This window comes from Plectropomus leopardus, chromosome 19, assembly GCF_026936395.1.
Source record: "Plectropomus leopardus strain MGB_pleo_1.0 chromosome 19, ASM2693639v1, whole genome shotgun sequence".
Taxonomy (NCBI): domain Eukaryota; kingdom Metazoa; phylum Chordata; class Actinopteri; order Perciformes; family Serranidae; genus Plectropomus; species Plectropomus leopardus.
In genome coordinates, this window is record NC_142194.1 from 17,672,185 (window position 1) to 17,693,024 (window position 20,840).

Below are 20,840 nucleotides of genomic sequence, written 5' to 3' on the forward strand. Positions count from 1 at the left end.
GAATGTGTGTGTCAGAGGAAGAAGCCAGCCAGGAACACATGCTCAGGAACAGCGCTCAGAATAAGCCCTCAGATCTGTACAGACCTGTGGAAACTCTTAAGACCACAGAAGCACAAACTCTATTTTTTTATTTCTCTCTCTCTCTCTCGTTCTCTCTCCTTCACTGACATGGGGCAGATGTTTTTTTGATGCTGATTAGAATTTCAAAATAGCCCTACATCCTTTCACACCATTTTCCCCCCATTCCACATAGCGAGGGGCAAGCTGGGGTCAGGCCCATGTTCCAGTCTTAGAGCAGATTCGTCAAGACACTTTTTAGGCCCGGCCATTTAGAAATGACCTCATCCTTAAGCACACCGCACATGAAACCATGTGAGTTTGCATGACTTGGACAACATGAACAACCCTTCATTTCTTTAGTTTCTCAATCGTGGCATGGAGTGGAGCAAGATTTGTGTGCTTTTGTTCTTGCAACACAATGTAGTTTGGTCTCAGTTAGAACAAAGTTAACCTCGCTGGATTGCATTGAATTTCCACATTGAACCAGCGGCGCACCCAAGGTGGGGCCAGGGTGGCCATGGCCCCCCTGATACTATTAGCCCCCCACCCATTCCCTCCCTATTCCCTGGCGAAAATAATTGGATGTTACTGTCTTCACGGCAAGACACACCAAGCCGACATCAGAGAACTAGCGGAGACAAAAGCCCCATGCTGTGCCGCCTTTCGTCACTGTATCCCAGTCAAAAAGTTGCACATGGACACACCAAACCGACAGCCTACCAGTGGGTACGTTGTGTGACTGCGTAAGAGGAAACACTCCTCTGTACCAGCAGACGGTGGTTGTCTGTATTCATCATTCAAATCAGGAAACTGAAAGACCGCCATGTTACTAGCAAGCACATAAACAACGCAATCTGATGTTGAAAGAATGAAGCGTATTTATGCCAAAAGACACCTTTCACATGCGCATGGAGTGCCGCTGAATGGCATCAGCAGAGAGCGCAGCCGGACAGAAGTGTTCGCTGTGCTATTATATGCCATCCAAGGGCCCGACAGTATCTGCCTTGATGTGTATCACTTGGAACCTATCATATGCACATGAAATGTGGCAGAATAGCGTCAGGTTGAAACACTACCAATAACAACATAATATATGGAGCGCATGTGCCTCCTTCCCCTAATCCTAACCATCCGTGCCACCATTTGTTGCCATATGCTGTTGTTGCCTAAACATAATGCACATGCAGTATCATCCCAACATTGTGCATTTGTTGACATCATGGCAGCGGCAACCTGAGGATACATCAAGCAAGGATACTTAACTTGCAATATGGAGATGCGGAAGTCCACTGCAAAGCAGCAACATGTGATGAGTTGGAATGAGAACGTGTTCCCAAATTTGAATGAAATGTGGTTCTATGTGTACCCACAAGTCTCCCCTAAACTTAAGAGGGCTCGTTCCTATTAAATCAATGTACTCCTTCAAAATAAAGCTGTATATTTGTCTTTCTAAAGCAAAGAACAACAAGCCCATTTGAAGAACAACACAGTAAAACAGGAATGTTGTGGGACTCAAAATGTTAATTTTACTGGTATTAGTCTATACACATCAGAATATTAGTAATATTAACTGAAAAGTAAGATAGAAAGAAAGTAAATGCAATTCCTCAATTCTCCATATTGACATTGTTTTCAACTAGCCTTTATTCAACAGCATCAGCAAATTCCTGAAATTCAGTTATGGCTTCTGGTTTTTCTGTGTCACCTCAAGAATTTTAGTGGCCCATCCAGCCACCCCAATTAAAAATTTCTGGGGGCGCCACTGCATTGAATGCTTAGAACCCAGCTCTGCAACAGAAAGCAGCCTGAGATTGTCCTCCATGGCCAGCTGAAATGTTGCTGCCTGTCCGTAGAGGGTTAACGTGAATGAAGCTCAGTGAGATGTAGATGGTAAGGATGAAGAAAGCCAGAGCTGCATTCATATTACAACATGTATGTGCCATTTTCCCTCTTACACTAATTGACATAAAGACCCTCCCTCCTCTGCCGCCTGTCGCTGGAGGCTAACAGGGAACCGACACTTCAATTACTTATAGCGCGACACATAAATGAGCAGGAGATGTGTGTGTGTGTGTGTGTGTGTGTGTGTGTGTGTGTGTGTGTGTGTTAAAGGGGGGGCAAAAGAAAGCGATTTAAAAATAGAAACCTCCTGTGCTTTCAAATAATTACACAGCCGAGGAATGTTGTTCTAAAATCAACAGCCCTATGAAACGATGCCTCTGGGGTGGTTTGCGTGAGATGTAGGGGCAACGGCACAGCGAGGCCAACAAACATGAGGTGTGTGAGTCCTGTTTTGGTGCCTGTGTGTGTGTGTGTGTGTGTTTGAGGCAAGACCTTTATCTGACTGAGACATTAGGGTTTGGTCAGTTTTTACTGTAGCTTTGCTCTTTGCTGTTATTTCCTCTGTCAGCATTGCAACTTTGGTCCTCAGCCAAGCCACAAGGAATGGATGCTTTTTTTGTTTTAAGAAGCCACCCATAAAGAGTCTCTGGCAAGCAGGGAACATGGTGAAACAAATGTTCAGGACAGCAAAGTGTCAAATAACAGCGTTAATGTCAGCCGGGTTAAAATACTGGATCCTTAGGAAATGCTCTGCTGCTGCCTGGGGCCAAGTGCGTGTGTGTGCATATGCATCTCTGTGAGCCACATGTAATCTAGTAGTGCGATGTAGCGTTTCATCCCTGTGCCAAAGCAAACTGGTGGAGCTGCAGTGTGCCCACCCTGCTCTCCCAGGCCCCCATCCACTCTCTCCCACAGATGGTAGCAATCACCTCCTAAGGTGCCCGTCACCGCCGGCGCTCTCTTCCTCTCGATTCTTGTGTAACTGACTCTTGTCAAAGATGAACTCTCTCTGCCTGGATGTTTTCCTGTCCACTACCTCCTCTTTCATTTCATATATATTTCTCGTTTTGCTGAAATCAGCCTTTTTTTTCTTCTCTCATTGAATTATCTGTGTTTTGTTAACAGTTTGCCTCTTTTTATGCTGCTGCAGGCCTCAGTGCGCTGTTGCCTGCGAAAATATGTGTTTTTTGGCTGCCAGCCGGTGTTGCTGGTGGCAGCGAGATTCAGAGGCTGTTAAGAGAAAATATATGTCTGTTTTTTGACAATGAGTGTGTGATAATCGCCTGGCTCGCTTCAACTGTGGTTTTGTCTGACTGTGACTGACATGGCTGCTCACACTATGTTTGTAAAAATGTGTTGATTCATTCATGCATATAAGGTGAATGGTGTCTATTAACGCAGCTCAGTCATTAGTGGCAGCACGTGTCAATATAGAATAATTAAGGCCCTGATCATGTTAACAGACAGCAGCAGGAGGAATATAGGCCCACTGTAAATGAAAGCAGAAAACTAAGCAGTTTTTTTATGTTTGTATTCGAGATAAAAACCTAATCTGGGTGAAGATGAGGATCAGTTTACTTGTCAGAAAGAGTACTGTTCGGCCAGTGAAAACAGTTGTATATGGCTTCTGTGGCTCTGAGACGAAGACCCTGATGATGTCATCAGGATAATTTCAAATTGGGCTTGGAGACTATAACATTCACATTAAGTTGAGGGATTTAAGTTTGAAAGACAAGGGCATTATTAATCAGGCATGGTTTACAGGCTGGCTACACACCAAGCCTATGGTTCTGTCCATGCTGGGCAGCTACGGTAAGCGTCTGCATCTTTTGTCGCCACCGTGCATCCTGCGCCGTTGGCCCTTGTCAACCCTTGTCTACTTTTTTCAGCTGATTCAGCATGTTGACTTAACAGCAGCAGTTGACGATGCTAACTTCCGGGTTGGCCGACAGAAACACGTCATCCCTTTATCACTCTATTGGGTTTTGTTGTTAATGTGCTAACTGGCACTAGCATTATGGCGGTCCTCTGGTTTTCCTGTTTTGAATGACTATTACAGAACACCGCCGTCTGCTGGTATGGAGGCATATTTTCTCTCACACAGGCACAGAACGTGGTTTGGTATGTTCCTTGGCACAAGACACGGTGCCTCTAGTTCTCAGATGTCGACTTGATGTGTCATGGCCTTAACAAAATACACTGTTTAGCAGGGTTGAGTACCAAACTTGGTACTTTTAAGGCTACTGACTGAATTTGTTAGGCACTACAGAACCTTGTTAAATCCATCAGTGCCAAGTGTTGGTGCCTGAGAGCACCTCTGGGTGAGAATGTGAAAAAAAGGTCAACTCTGCATTGCTCCTCCTCCCCATCATCTCCTTTAGTGCTCATCAGTAAAAGTGAAAACCAGCACTAGATTCACTCACTTTTTTGAATGAGATTTTTCACTTGGCATTTCACCTTGATATTTTTGTATTTCTTCAGCATCGAATCCTCAACTTTTGAAGCTTCCTCTAGGATATGTGCTTCTACTACTTGCTTGCTACCTTTTTATGAAGTCCCAGCCTCATCTGTGTGCTGCTATTGGTTTGGATCTATACACTGCCCAAAGGTTGAAGCCTAAGAACATCCTGACCACAGCAAAATAAGAAGAGAATGAGGAAATACAGGCAGAGGATAGGGTCTCTGCACATAAATACACTAACGCACATTTCTAGTGGGTCAGGAATGATGTCTGAGAGGGCTTACTTCTTTTTTTGATAAAAATCCTGCATAGTATATGTTTAATCCACACTAGGGAGTAAAAATTAGGATATCTCAGCTCCTGCTACATCTTTTTTTTTTTTCAACAGAAAGCTAGGAAAAATAATAGCGGAAACCACAATGAGCTGCCAGAACGGCCTCACTGCTCCTTTTAATATATTCTTCAAGTTCCTGAAACTCAGTTAAAGGGATGCACATCATCCTTTCAAAGGTCATGTTCCCATAGTTCAGGACTAAAACTATGTATGCGCAGGGGCAGAAATGTGGACATGCATTCTTTTTGTTATCTTCTGTAATTTTCACACCCACAGTTCACCATAAATGGATGTAGAAATGGCCTTAAACATGCATATAAATTTATTTTTTATTTTATTTTTTAAATTCTATTTGTTTGTTTTACAGATTTTCAGGTAATTGTCTTTTTACCAATTTCTTTTGGGTTTGGGGTAATTTCTTTTTTCATTGCTCAATGCCTTCTTTCTATGTTTTTAAAAGAAATCAAGCCAATTCACTTGGGTATTAAAGGGTTAACATTTGACCTTTGATATTACTGCTCAATTCAGGATCGCCTATCCTCAGCCCAGGACTGCTTCTCTCTCTGTGCATTTGAGAAAACATTCAGTTTTCCCTCAGCAGTTCAACTGTCATCTCTGGCCGCAGTGGTGAATTTAGGCGGTGGGTTCCATCTGTCACTTTCTATTTCGAAACCAGCCCAGGCATCGCATGCATCCCCCCAGAGTGGACCTCATGGCTGTGCATGCCAAGAGTCATGGCAAACGTACATCTGTTTTTACCTCGCTTTTCACTGATTTGCCATGATAATTTGATTGCACAACAGTCGTCTACTTCTGCCCCTACGCTCAAGACTGCAGGATGTTGCCTGTGGTGGTGGTGGTGGTGGTGGGGGGTGGGGGGGGGGTGGAGACAGACAGAGAGTGAAGGCGGGACACAGATAACAATGTTTAGATGTGGGGAAGTGAAGTGGACCAGAGAGGGAACAGAGCTCAACTCTCCACTGACACCCGGCCCCCCAACATGGCAACCCTCCATCCTAATCCCGTTAAAATCTTCCCCCCCGTCTGATGCCATCCAGAGAGAGAGAGGGGGAGACGAAGGAAAGGATGGACAAGAGAAAGGGTCAGGGAAGGAAACAAGGAGGGAAAGCAGTGAGAGTATTTGAGATGGGGTCTTGGAGAGAGAGAGAGAGGGAGGGGAGAGGAATTAAGGGGACTCTTAGTTCAAAAAGGGCTCCCAAGAGCTGGCTCTTAAGCCCACGGCGTGAGGCTAACCGCAGAAACCAGCAGAAGGAGGGGAGGGCGGACACATGGTGTCAAAGCTAGAAGCGAAAGATATGTATGTGAGGAAGAGAAGTGGTTACAAAGAGGTAGAAGCTCCTGCGTGCATTATACGGTCCACGTAATGCACCCAGCAGGACTACAGGAATTGTAGTTTCCAGTTAGTCCTCAACTTAGAGTTCTTAAATCTTTGTCTCAGCTTGTTGTCCACAGCTCATTAGAGTCTGTAGACCCAGCGGTGTTTACATCTGTTTAAGTCTCACTTCTGATTTTTTTTTTTTTTTGCATCTTTTGTTACTTGATCCATGTCATTTTGTGAGCACTGCTTGAAGCAGTGTCTCTGGTGTGTGTGTGTGTGTGTGTGTGTGTGTGTGTGTGTGTGTGTGTGTTTGTCCACACCGTAGACTGCTTTGGCTCTAATGAGGAGCTAATTAACCGGGTGTTCCCCCCTGTGCCCTGAGCAGGTGGCTGGAGCAGCCAGGCGGAACTCAGCCCAACACACACAGCATACACACCAACACACACATGATGGCAGGAGACTATATAGCAGAGCCTGTTTGGCCAGGCAGAGAGGGCACCCAAGGGGGGCTGCAGCAGGTCTGGACCACGTCCGAGGCCAGGGGGGATAGGGTGGTGGTGGTGGGAGAGCAGCCCTTCAGTTTTCAAGGACCAGTTTTAGCCATGGGATTTGGGTTTTGCACAGGCATCCAAAATCAATTGGCTGTGCTTACCGCCTTGGCTTTGGTGGAGCTGAAGGAAAAATGAGGTTAGATTTATCCCTGACATATGGAGGGAAGAAGAGAGGCGGTGCACTCCACAAACACGTTTGCATTTTATTTGTTGAATGCAGTCTTTACGGGCCAATTTGTCACAGCACACACGTGACAGGCCATCATGTCAGCTTGGTTAGAGCACAATTACTTGTTGAGGCACCTGTTATAAAAGCTAAATCAAAACAAGAAGCACCTAGATCACAAACTGTGTAGGGAAAAATATTGGATAAAAATGTACTCTAGCAGTTATTCCACCCAAATTTGCATTTGGCGCTCCTCATTTCAGTGACAAAACGGTGCAACTATTCTCTACTCTAATATTTTCCTAGGGGTTTCTTGCTCCTCTGCCTCCACCCCCTCCTTTATTTTTGTTGCAGCATCCCTCTGTTTGCCAAGCCCGTAGCTTGTGTTTGTTGTTTGATTTCCACGACAACACAAAAACCACATTTATGCATCCTTGAATTGGACACTGACCCATAAAGGAGCCACGCTCACTGGAGGATCACAGCTCCTTCGCCCACTTTCCACCACCTGCAGAACAACGCAACAGATAAGGATACGTGTTTTTGCAAAGCACTAGTGAGACTTTGATGTGTTAATGAATTGAAAAATGGCCTTCAACAGTGTTCAGTTATCCCTGCTGAGCCTAATTTGGTTGAGGGGGTTGCTGGTGTGGTGGGGGTGGCAGGTTGGGGTGTCAGCGTGTGTGTGTGCACACAAGCACTTCAAAACAAACCCATAAACATTCCAGCATCTTTAGGCAGCTGCAGCTCCGAGCTAAAGTTAACTGCACGCAGCATGTACTCCATAGAAAACATACACATGGTTACAAACACCTACCTGAGTGCTTATTTTCCTCATTCTTTAACCCCCCGAAACCTAGATCGATATCAGTTTTCTTGTGGTGCATTCAGACACCTCTCACAACCTATTTGACCTTTTGAACCTGAGCATATCAGTTTAATTTCTTTTGAAAACATGGGAAAATATAGGCAGTGACCCAACTGGGCAAGACATGTCCCACAAATATCAAGAAATAAGTAAAAGGTGACAAGAAAATTACAGAAGAAAATGTTTTTAAAAAGAGGGGAGGATTATTACAAAATTATCAGAAATAAATTGGGGAAAATGTCCTTAAAACTGTATTTGCAATTACAATTATTTTATTTTTAAAAAAATATGTTACAGAAAAAAAACTAAATGAAATTTCTAAAATAAATGCATTTTGCAGCATTTTAAGGTCACTTTAGTGTTTTTTTCCTTGATTCTTTTGGCGTATTTTCAAGTGAACTAAATGTAACTTTATTCTTTTCCTTTCCCCCTTTTTGGTAATTTTGGGCCATGTATTGTTAAGTTGCTCATTGCCTTCTCCCCATGTTTTTGAAAGAAATAAAAAAAAAAATGCTCAGGTTTCAAAGAGTAAAACTATGATCACATTTTTGCCCCCTATATCTGCCTGACACTAATTCTCTACTTCTCTGTCTGTCACAAAAAGTCTGGCTGTTGTTAAAGCCATCACCGCCCCACATGCTAAATCATTTAAAGGCTAAATTCTGGAGCGTGCTTTACATTCTCCACACTTGAACATATCCTCTCATGCTAACTTTGTTGGCCGATCTTGTTGCACAGCAGCGAATCGAGAAGATGCCGTAAGAGGTAACATTGGCACTTTAGCCGGGGAGAAAACGCAATCCATCGCTTTCATGTTCTGCTACAAGGTGTTAATGGACACAAGTGCTCACAGCTGTGTGTGTGTTTGAGACGCTTGATCATAATCACAGTCCCCCACCTCGTTCTCCCCTCACAGCAGCCCCTGCCGCTCACCGGAGCGGGTGTGTTCTTTGTCACATTCCCCTCAGAAGCAGTTGGACAGGCTGTTTAGTCATTCACATCCACACACAGCAGATACTCAACACACAAGCATACACAGATTGTCTTTAGTTTGGAGTATTTTTCCAGTTGAAACATGCAAAATATCACTTAAACTTTGTGTTATGTGCAAGCTTCACTCCATGTTTTTCTCCAGGGTCAAAGGTCAACCCTCGTCTTGGGCTCACCAACTCAAAAGTAAACCAAAACATCCAAAAGTGTTTCTACTCAAACAGCACTTTCTTTGATATGGATACATACATGAAAAAGTATTTCATTAAGTGCAGAATTCCATACAAATTGGGCCACGTAATAACCAGATGGAATTGGGAAACAGTCTGGGAATGTGCTCCCCCTCTTTTTCCAGGGTCTGCGACCAGGGAAAACTGGGCCTCTTTCCCAATCTGGTGCCAGGCTTCCCCTCAGTGCAATTGGAGGTGCATATCATTCACTGCTTGCATATTACTTGACATATGTATTCAAGTCACTCTCCCTCTGCGACAGAGCCATGGGTGTCATTAACAGTCATTTTTGATCAACTGCAAGAACTTATCTGACATTATACAGATCATTAAACTCAGTGTAACTGCAGAGCCGACCTTGGCTGCAGCAGCAATGCATGTGTCAGCCAGTGATGAGGAGGGAAGAGCCGTTAAGGTGTAACTTCGGAATTATTCAACTTGGACCCTATTTTCCTATTATTTTGTGTTTAAGTGACTAATGAGAAAAACAATTTTTAACATTGGTCCTTTATTGAAGGAGAACTCTGTAGGCGGCAGCAGCGAAATTTTGCACTGTCAGTTTACATCCACTAAAAATGCTTGTTTTTGCCACTGACAGGCTCAGATTGTTATTACAAGTGTCTGACAACATTATGGAAAGAATCCCTAGAGAGATGGATCTTGTTGTTAAAGAGTAAGATCCCTTTTCTTAATCAGAAACAGCACCAAAATTGGGATTGCCAAACATACCAGACTTCATTTTAAATAAGCAGTAATTTTAGCGTGTATAGAGCCAGAGTATTTTCAAATTCAACTGGGTGAATTAAGGGTTTAATTAAACCAAACCACAGCTGATGATTGTTGGAACAGTGAAATGACAAAGCGAGTTTTGTTTTTTTTTCTGTTGACTTTGATTGAAATGTGTTTTACGATGTTAAAAATGCTGTTTATTTAACCATTTGAAGCCTGGACTGACATCAGTTTACTTGTGCTGCATTCAGCTGCCTTTCACAAACTACTTAATGCTTTGAATCCTTTGAATTTGTTTAATTTTCTCTTTGTTTAAAACAAGAAAAACATATGTTTTTAGAAAGGGGGGAGGATTATTAGAAAATTAAAAATAATAATAATAATAATAATAATAACAAAGGGAATAATGTCCAGAAAACAATATTTTTAATTAGAATTATATATTTGAAAATATGTTACAGAACAAAAAAAATAATACCCCCCTCCCTTTAACATATTTTCAGATTTTCAAATTTTCTGTTCCTTTTTTACTTTTTGTTAATTTCTTGCTATTTTTTTAGCTATGTCTTGCAAAATTGTCCATTGTCTTTTCACCTTGTTTTTAAACCAATCTGCTCAAGTTTCAGAGGTTTAAATATAGTGTGGTGGGTTTGGCGATAGCGATTTGGGGACTCTTTCAAACAAACAGGCTCTTTCTCTTTGAAAAAAAAAAGGGATCGTCTCCATGATGTTGAAAGACACTTATGATAATATTCTGAGCCTGTCGGTGGCGAAAACAAGCGCTATTATCCGACGTATTTGATGATAGACAATTGCCTATTAACATTACATTGCAGCTTGTTTCACCGCTGCTGGCTGCAGTGCCTCTTGCTCAATACTGAACCAGTTCTTTTCTGACTCAGGAAAGTACTTATTTCTGTAACTGCCTCACTAGTCACTGTAGGCACACAAAGCCACACACACAAAAGCCTCCCAGTCCCTCAGCCAGTCTGTCTTTACTTATTTCCCATTGTTGTGTCTTATTCTATTCTAAACATCCATTGTTGATGCACGTTTCTCAGTCACACTCCCACCAGAATAATTAATATCACCTTCTGCCGTGATGCCCTAATAATCCTTTTTTTTGCCATAACTGTTGACATTTTGGTCAAACAGCTCTGCTGTTGTTTACCCCTTTCTAATTTATCTGCGGATAACTTTGAACTGGAGCTAAGCTCCGCAGCAGCCGTCTTTGAAGCCACGGCCAAGTCTTCAGGTCCCAGGTCTGACTCTGATTTAACCAGCAGAGGGTCTGGATCAAACTCTATTACACAAACAAGAAGGGCAGGTTTCTCATTAAGGCTTCTCAAATGCAAACCCCACATGTAGAGAGTGGAACAGAGTTTAGGAATAATGTCAGAGCTGGTGAATGTGGTCTAATATGGAGGAATCAGTGGAAAGAATGGTGAGGCAAAGAGGCATAAAGGCATCTGGGAGGGACTGCGATGAGATATAACCTCACTTTGTATGTCCTATATATTGCGGCTCGCCTCATTTAGAAGACAGCTAGCTCGAGCCCGTTCCTTTATCTGAATCGCTCTCGCTTTTAATAGATCTTAGGAGTCTTTACTCATCAGTGATTCATGAAATTAATGTCTCTCTTTCCAGTGATTAATAACTAATGGGCCAAGAGAAGCCGAATTCATTAATTATGAAATGGAGAAAATGAGCTCTGCAAATATCACTTTTGATTGATGAGTTCTGGAATAGCAGCCAAGCACACAGCCGCAGTGTAGATTATAAACCACTCACTTTTATACTGCCTTACTGGAAAATCTCTGACAGCTCTCCTGCGATATACGTGGTAGTGAGCATATGTTATATTGCAATGCAAACTCCGTGTGAACATTTCATCAAAGCTAACTTACATTTAGACTCTACAAGGATACATTTTGTGGAAATACTATTACTCACCTTTGCTGATAATCACACAACTGACAGCTTCTTCATTTCCCTCTGTAGCTTGCAACTGCAACCTCCATGCCCGTCGGTGTCGATTTAACATGGAGTTGTATAAGTTGTCTGGAAGGAAGAGCGGAGGTGTCTGCATGAACTGCCGCCACAACACCGCAGGCCGCCACTGCCACTACTGCAAGGAGGGCTTTTACAGAGACATGGCGAGACCGATTACTCACCGACGAGCCTGCAAAGGTATATTCCAACAACAAACATTATGATGCTGTCTGTAATAGCTTGTTTTTTTTAAAGTTGTATTCAAGACATTTTCTGTCGTGCTAAACTGCTGTGTGTTTTCCACACTTCCCTTGGTAATCAAGCAGCAACTCTGATTGATTTTTATTTCTTGCGTTTTCAGTTTCTGATAAGAAGGAATGCATTAGTCTACTGTTACTCAAATTAATGCATATCAACCAGGCAGAGACTGAAAATGAAATGAGGCCACAAACAGATGCAAAGGGACTGTAAAGAGACACAAAATTGTTTCAAAAAGGAAAAAAAAACCCACAAATAAACACAAAACAACCAAAAAGGCATAAAATTACCAAAGAGAGACTAAATGATTTCAAAGAGACAAAAAATAAAACAAAACGCAAATGACCACAAAGAAACACAAAACCACAAGAAGGTGCAGAATGACTATGAAGAAATGCTTAACGACAACAAAAAACAAAAAAAAAAAGGTAAACCCACCACAAAATCTGTGTTTTATGTAGGTGCTGGGGCCTTTTGTACGTCTGTGTCCAGGGGCCCATTGTCTCATCATCCGTCCCTGCTGATAAGGTTTGAGCCTCTCTAGGTAGCACTTATTTCTTGTGTATTCAAGCAGTGGTGATCAATGCTCGTGCAGCACTAAACACCCAATTCTTTTGCTGTCAGAAACAGAAAACACAAGAATTCTTCTGGGAAAGAATTAACAACGGCTCTATGTTTACGACTAATGGAAAAGTTGTCATTAACAAGGATCACTTTTGTGTTACATCAATCAGCAATAGAGTAGCAAAAATGAATATTTATTTATATGAACATGTCACAGATTATTACTTTAAGCTCGGCTTGACTTTTTATTTGGCAAAATGCTGCGCTAAATGTTTACAAAATGTTCAAACAAAAGCTGATTGAGATGTTCTAACCCTGCTAATACTTGTGTAATCACGTCTGAAAAGGTTTAAAACATTATGATTGGAAACATATACCGTCATCGTAACTTTTTAATAAACATATCAGCATGTCTGAATTGCTGTACCATAGCAGAGAGAAATGAATTGATACTATGCCCGAAGCTTTTCTGGCCGCCACAACACGTTTCCCCATACCACACACCACATAATATTATCACTTGACCAAGGCATTCCTCATGGAAAAATGTATTTTACCCCTTTTATTATTTCACATTTGCAGTGAATATTTGTCAATGCAGTGTTATGCTGGAAGCATTTCTCTCCTCTTGTTGGACTCATTGCAGAAACAACACAAGTTTCCTGTACTTATTGCTTGGGAAAATATTCATATCAATAGTAAAGAGAGTTAGTTTTTTTTTTCCTGTTGATCCTGATGTAGGTAAAGAATCACTTCCAGAAAATAAAAAACAGCATTAGTGAGAGCTGCCAGTTCTTATAGCCGTGAAGATCTTTTGGTTGAAATTTCATGGCGAAAATCTCCCACTGGCTTCCGCTCAGTTTTCCCTTCTGCTGCCGACCCAAGCTGTAACCGAACACTGGGAGGTTAGAGATGGCACGATATCAGGCCGCACTTGCCCATGTTAGTTGCGCTGAGATGCCGAGTCATTCATCATATAATGGCAAGCAACGGCATACCTCAAAACTGAAGTCATTTGACCTGTTGCTGCACCAAAGCACTGACAGAAAGAGATCTGCCTCAGTCCTGGCAGGATATCAGTCCTGAGATGTGCGTCCTTGTGTGCAAATTGTTCCCTCATCTTCCATTTCCTGAAATACCTGCAAGTGTGATGCTCTCACACACATAAGCTCCACTGACACTTCAATTTGTCCTTATCAAAGCCGTACGATCATGTGGTAAACAGGTTATCTCCCTCCCTCGCAAAGGCCCCAGATGTGACGGAAATGAAAGTTAACATCGGCAAAGCCTGAGCGGCTTGCCTCGTGATTGATCAGAGCAATTCCGCAGCCTTCTAGGAGCCGTCATTTTCCTTTGCCTCAGCGCTCGCTCACTTTTTTTTTCATCTCCATCTCCAATGATTTTTTATAACCACCATCTCCTCCACCTCCCCCAAGTTCTTTTCTCTCTTTTTCTGTTACTGAGGCATCCCTGATTTTATTTTTCAGCTCTGATTTTTACTCTCCTCCATGTGTCAGGGTCAAGGCAGAGGTCAAAGGTGCAGCATGGCTGAACAAGGTCACGTCTGAAATGGAGTTACAACAATAAAATACAGGTGTTTTCTAAAGGTGAAACAGGAATGGGGGAGGGGTGGGGGCCGCGCAGGCTCTGAGAGGACGAACAAGCCATGTCTGTTTCTAATGAGAACTGCGCCGTAGTTGGGCTGTCTATACAGGGTTACCACGCATTTTCATGGACAAAATTTCAAAATGACTTTTCAAAGGCTCGCCCTGCTTTCCCGGCATTTTTCAAACATAATTTCAACTACCTGGTACACATAAATGGAGGAACAGGAAGTGGGGAGCAAATTGAAAAACGTATATGACGGTAAATTAAATGTTGCTACGCATTGACACATTATCAGAGCAACATTACATCGACAGCTTCAGAAAATAAATTTTCCGTTATGTTATTGGGTTATACACACAAGATCTGTAGCAATTTCATCAAACAAAGCAAATTCCATGACTTTTCCTAAACTTTCAGTGATTTTTAACCCTTGAAATCTAAACATTGGTTTACAACACCAGCGTTTAGATGCCTTTCACAGGTATTTTGAATGCTGAGCAAATTGGTTTGATTCCTTTCAAAAACATAGGGAAAAGGCAATGAGCAACTTGGCAAGAAATGTCCTGCGAATTGAAAGAATTTAGTAGATTTAGAAAATTAAATTAAAAATGAGAAAAGTATATTCATAATTAACATAATTATCTTTTTAAATGACAAATTCTGCTAATTTCCTTGTTTATCCTTTATGTCCAGATAATTTTCTTTTATTTTCTACTAATTTGCTGCAATTTTTTGGGTTATTTCTTCTTATAAGTCTTGCCTTCTTCACATTTTTTGAAAGAAATCAATCCAGTTTGCATAGGTTTTAAAGGGTTAAAAATTCAATGACTTTTCCAAAACTTTCCATTAATTTAAATTATTCCACAGGTTTTCCAGACCTGGGAAACATGAATGTGAAATTCCATGACTTTTCCAGGTTTTCCATGACTGTGGGAACCCTGTCTGTAAACAATTTGTCGAGTATATGAGGAGACCTCTCCCCTGCCTCCATCACCACTGTCGCTTACCTCCCACATATCACAAAGCTCTCCAGCTGAAATGCCCAGGCACCAGCCTCTCCACGAGCCCTTTAAAGTGTCACAGGCATTAAAACAGTCAGCAAAATAAAAGAAACATGGCAATCACCACATGGCCTGGCTGCAGTGTATGAGCTCGTCAGAGTACAAGGTTTTTATGTGAATCCAAGCCGTACAGCTGGTATCCGTTGACCACAAGGAACATTGATAAAAGGCATTAAAAAATGAGGCCATGGTCCATGAGAAGTAATGCCGGCCAACATAAACCACATTGGCCGTAAGTATCAAATATCGCTCTGAAGCGGGGCACGAGGATCTCTGCTGTCAGAAAACACTGGACAGAAAAAGTGTTATGCAACCTGATTTTAAGGGTAATTTTAGATTAGTGATATTGTATTTGGCCCATAGTAGCATAAAAATGTGATCCTTGAAGGCAAAATTGTATAACAGTATCAAGTTTAGCCAGTACCTGTGACTTTGAGGTTTAATCTCAGATGTAACTGAGAGGGTTGAGGTGTTTTATTGATATCTTCAACTTTTCCCACCTTTAGCATAATTTTAGCATTTGAAGTAATAATGCTATGCTATTGTGTCTTATAGAAAAAAAAAAAAAATAGCTGTACGCTCATTAATAATTTCAGCAAATGAATTACTTAATTCAGTCTCTTGAGTAAAACCACTTAGGGACTGTTCTTTAATTATCAGAGGAGGGGGGTGTCTGGGGTATGACTTTGTTTTTTATTTGTTTGTTTTAAGTATTTAAGCCCTTCATTACACTTTCCTTTCATGAGAACAAATTTAATGATATTCAATGATAGCATTTATAAAACAACCTTTAATATAACCTTTCACATGAAAAACATATTTAAAAACAACTTCAAAAGCATTTTAACTTTATGTATATTTCATAATTCCCCCTCTGATATCAATTTTATTGATGTGAAAACATGAAACTGTATTTATTAATGGTTCTCACCAAAAGCTACATTTTTCAAGAAAACACTGAACTCATTATGAGAATGTTATAATTTACCATCGTCTAATACTAATTTTTACTGAATAGAGGTTGAAGGAATAATGAGAACATTATAGATTATCTTTGCTTAATACTCATTTTTAATTAATAGAAATTGAACGCATTAAAGTACAACTCAGTACAAACCTCCTTGGACCTTTCTAGCCACTGGCTAAGCTGACATTAACTGTCTCTCCTCTTGCTGATTAAAACATAAATTTGTGGAGGTTTTTTATTTTTCTTTCTCTCCATATACACTCGATCAACGTTCACTTGACTCCACTATGACTGTGACGTTTCCCATTGCATTGCACATTGTCAAGACTGTGATGACTCACTTGAACTTTTTTTCTAGGCGTAATTTTAGCAACCCCTTTGGGATGGTGCTCTATGCATCTGTGTTTATCACCTATTGCGAGGGCTGTTACTGTCTTGGAGCCAATGTAACAATCAAACTGCATGGGATTCAGATCACCAAAACCAAACCAAAACAAAGCTAATTTCTTAAGCAAAACACAAATCCTTCATACAAATTGCATCATCATCATGCAAGTTTTTACAGTTTGTGGCAATGATAATAAATGGCGTGACTTTGGCAATTTTTAAAGAAAACTTGCCTTTCAAACTTGCTGGTGGGTTTTGGGGTTCAGAGAGTATTTATGATAAATACAAAGTACAACCATTTAAAGTTCCCTCCTCAGTGCTTAAAGTATTTGACATGCCTTTTCTGTTTTGCACCACAAATGGGCACGAATAACACCACCACCCTCTCCAAATGAGGCAACTGCCAATAACTGTAGACAAAGAGCAGTCCTCGCAAGTACTTCAGTCCATATGCACATGCACACATGCACAGGGCAACACGAATCAGTTTAACTGAGCCTGTCAAAGGGACTACAAATCCCAACGCAGTGCCTGTCACGTCTGCAGTTGCAAAGGCTTGAAAAGTCATCAACCTCTGAGGACGTTTTTACTGCTTCTTAACTGGCCCGAGCCCCTGCACATAAAACTTCAGAAAAGCAGTTCAAGGAGGGGGGCACTGGGGGAGGAGATTGCCCCCCCCCTTCTCCATCCCTGCCTCTTACGGCCCGTTGAGATCTGGCAGTTGCTGGTTGTTTACTGAACATTGTGGACTCTGACAGTAAACTCAGATGTCTTAACAACCTTTGATTGTTTAAAAGGGAAGCGAGAATGTATAACAATACTCACATCTTGTTCATACTGAGTTGATAGCTTGTGCTGAGCAGCGATCAGCCGGGAAACAATGGCCACATGTCTCAGCAGGCATGACAGACCGACTCCAGACTTGTATCAGACAGATCAAATAACAGGGGGGTTTATCCCACATGTGCTTTGGACAAATCATTTCACAGTAAAGGGGGGGGGACAAACTGCAGGAATGACAGATCTGTGGACTTTGTAATACTTGGTAACAATGGCAGGAGCTCTGACAGATGAGGGTGGGTATGAAGGTGAACATATAGGTTATGTGGACTTGACCTCTGACATCCTGCCATATGCAGATGTGTATTCCCTTCTGATCAGTTTGGGATTCTTCATTCAAAACTCAGCAGCTTGGCTGTTAACCACAGAGAGCACACTAGGTCAATTTTAGTTTCTCTGCACTGGCTTCCTTTGACATTTAGAATTGATTTCAAAGTCCTTCTCCGTGTATACAAAGCTCTAAATGGACTTGGGCAAAGCTACATTGCTAACTCCTGTGTCAGCTATTTACCTTTATGAACACTGTGATCATCCTCTGCTGGTAAACTTATTCGAGGTTCCCAGCAACAGCTGAAAAGAAAATCTGGGAAGCACTCATGCAAAATCCCCACCGTTTGAGTCATGCAGGCCCAAAGCTTTGGAACACACTACCTATGGATATCACAGAAGTCAGCGCACTAAATAATTTTAAAAGAAAGCTAAAAACACATCCATTCATACTAGCCTTTAAGTAGCTCTGATTTTCTAAAACTCTTCGTTCTACATGTCAGACTGCTCCAACACTTTAAAAATGTATCATAATTAATGTTATGATTTATGGTGTTATGATTATATGATTTTAAGATGGTTTTGTAATAATTTCACATATTTTTTGTTTTAAACTCTTATTAAATGTCCTTTTATACTGAATTGCCTTGCTGGCCTTATTACCAAATGTCCTCAAAGCTTGACTTTCCTGGCTGGGCCTGCGTGACTCAAACGGCAGGGATTTTGCACGGACGCTGAAGCGTCAGATTTACGTCTCTGTTGCACAGCTTCAAACGGAGCGCAGCCACTTTGACACCTGTGGACCGGTCGGCCTCACCGGAAAAAAAAGGCAAGCATGTTTCTGAAGATATGAGCTGCAGTTAATCCCCTTCCCAACCCCGCCGCCAGACACACACGATCACTTGGGTCAGTTTCAGCCATTTAAACCCTCCCTTTACCCAGTCAACAGGTGGCAGGGCCCTCAGACTCTCTCTTCTGTTGTAGCAGCTAAAAAAATGCACGGCGCAAATAAACACATTCACAGTTCCTTCGAGTGGTGGGAAGAAAGCATGTTAGCAGCTGCCTTTCTCTGGCAAGCCAAGGAACAAACTGTTGGGTTACAGGGTTTTTCCCCAAAGTGTAATTTTGGCCTTTCTTGTCTTTTCTTGATAAGATTGGACAATTACAGCTATCGTGTTACAAGTCAAGTCACCTCCGTTTTGCACTAGCCTGTTTTCCAAAGAATTACATTAAAAATATGGGGGGCAGGCAGAATGTTCACCTTGCATTTCATGGTTTGTTGTGTTTTTGGCTTTTTTTTTTTTTGGCATTCTTGACATAAAACGTCACATTCAGAGTGAAACCAATCAGTCACACCTCTGCTCAAGAAGATGTTGAAGTCCCTCATTTGTTTTGATATGTCACTGATGTGTTTGTCTGGCTGGATTGCTGTGAAATGTTAAGTATGCGTTTATTACTCAAAGAACAAATGTGTGTTTATTTAGTGGAGCCGGAGTAGCCACAGTTTGGTTAGATTCACGGTTGTTTATGCTGTCGAGCACACCAGAGGCTGTGTTTGGACTGTCTCTCCCTCTGTTTCTCTCCCATCCTCCTCCTCACTCTTCAAAATGTTGCTTCTCCCTCTCCCTGTCATCCTCTCTAACATCTTGTAAAGCTCTCTCAGAAGGCTTCAGACCAACATGCCAACTCCTATATTTAACAGCTCTTAAAAAAAAAAAGCCTCACGTTGCTTAAGGTGGCTTGGATAAATTGCCTAGAACCAGCAGAAGACATAAAAGCCGCGCCAAAGCGTTTTGACCGGAGCATTGCTTGTTGCTGTTGGCATTTGCCGGGCATCGACTGAACTTTCGGGAAGTGATGAAACAGCAGAGTATGTGTCACCAGGCAGGCACACAGCATTCAGGAGAGCGGATACAGTCAGACAGGAGTGAGGAGGGCACAGCGGGCCTTACTGGGTTTCCTGACAGTGATGCACTACATGCATCACACCAATCTCCAACTTGTCACCTGCTGTCTTCTACTCTCATACATAACATGCAGTTCTAATGTATGTCTGTTTTCTGTTGGCAAACAATAGGTGATTGTCAGATTTAACCCAGTACCCTGCAGAGACTCCAGGGTATCCAAGGAATAAGCAGTGGTGAAGGAAATATTCAATTCCTTGACATTAAGGTCCCATACTATTTTTTGATTTAAAGCAGATAATGGGTTTGTATGGGTTAGGGGCACCACAAGAAAAGTGAAATCGATCCAGGTTATCAAGGATCCAAGGGTTAAACGAGCCACCAGGAAGAGACTCCTGTGAATCTGTGATGTCACAAATATACTAGATAGACTGTTTCAGACTTGAAATATAAAATTCTAAATGGGGTCCTTTGTATTTCCTGTTGAGATGCTTTGCAGTGTATGTGAATGACACCAGATGACAGGAAGTCAGTATGAAAAGACAGATCTGTCTAAAAAGATAGAAAGTGCCGTCACAGTGTCGTTACAGTAATTTCCCTGGCTGCAATAATGGTGCAGAGATGCCAAAAGGGGAGGTGTGGAAGACCCAGAAACACTGACCAATCAGGGCAGACTGGGCTTTTTCAGGAGGGGGGCTTGAAGACACTGGCGTGAAAACGAAGTGTTTCAGACAGAGGGTGAATACAGGCAGACAGTGTAGGAAAAACAACGTGTTTTTTGAACATTAGAGCATGTAAACATGTTACGGTAAAAAACCCAAATAAAAGTATGAACCTGAAAACGGTTAATGGGACCTGTAAATGTTTAATAAAATAGTTGCCAATTAATTTTCTGTTACTCAGCTAATTGATCAATTGACTAATTGTTCAGATTGTTTCTAACTGTGTTTTATGCAGAAATCATAATTTGTAAAGTAACTAGTAACTAGAAAAAAATGCAGTGAAGAAAAAAGTACAATATTTCCCTCTGAAATGTAGTGGAGTTAAGTGGCATAATAAATGTTAACTTAAGTGCAGTACTTGATTAAATGTACTAAATTCCATACCACCACTGGGAATAAGCATGGTGTCTTGTGTGTGTCGCTTTGGCAACTGAATTAACATCTAATGCATTTTCTTCTTTCTTATATCACAACCTTCCCTCCCCCGATCGCACCTGTCCTCGACCCCCACCCCTCCAGCCTGTGACTGCCACCCTGTGGGCGCAGCAGGCAAGACATGCAACCAGACAACGGGCCAGTGCCCCTGCAAGGACGGCGTCACCGGCATCACCTGCAACCGCTGCGCCAAGGGCTACCAGCAGAGTCGCTCACCCGTAGCCCCCTGCATCAGTGAGTGACTAGCATGCACACACACAGTGAC

The 20,840-nt window shown here is 41.9% G+C and overlaps 1 protein-coding gene across 2 annotated transcripts in view; it reads left to right on the plus strand.

The window, feature by feature from the left end:
• The window catches only part of ntn2 (netrin 2), a 58,918-nt gene that overhangs the window by 24,342 nt on the left and 13,736 nt on the right, over positions 1 to 20,840 (plus strand). For both annotated transcript variants that reach the window (XM_042507845.2, XM_042507844.2), the window contains exons 3-4: positions 11,572 to 11,760; positions 20,660 to 20,809. In XM_042507845.2, the coding sequence (XP_042363779.1) occupies positions 11,572 to 11,760; positions 20,660 to 20,809 (339 nt within the window). The remainder of the gene's footprint in view (positions 1 to 11,571; positions 11,761 to 20,659; positions 20,810 to 20,840) is intronic.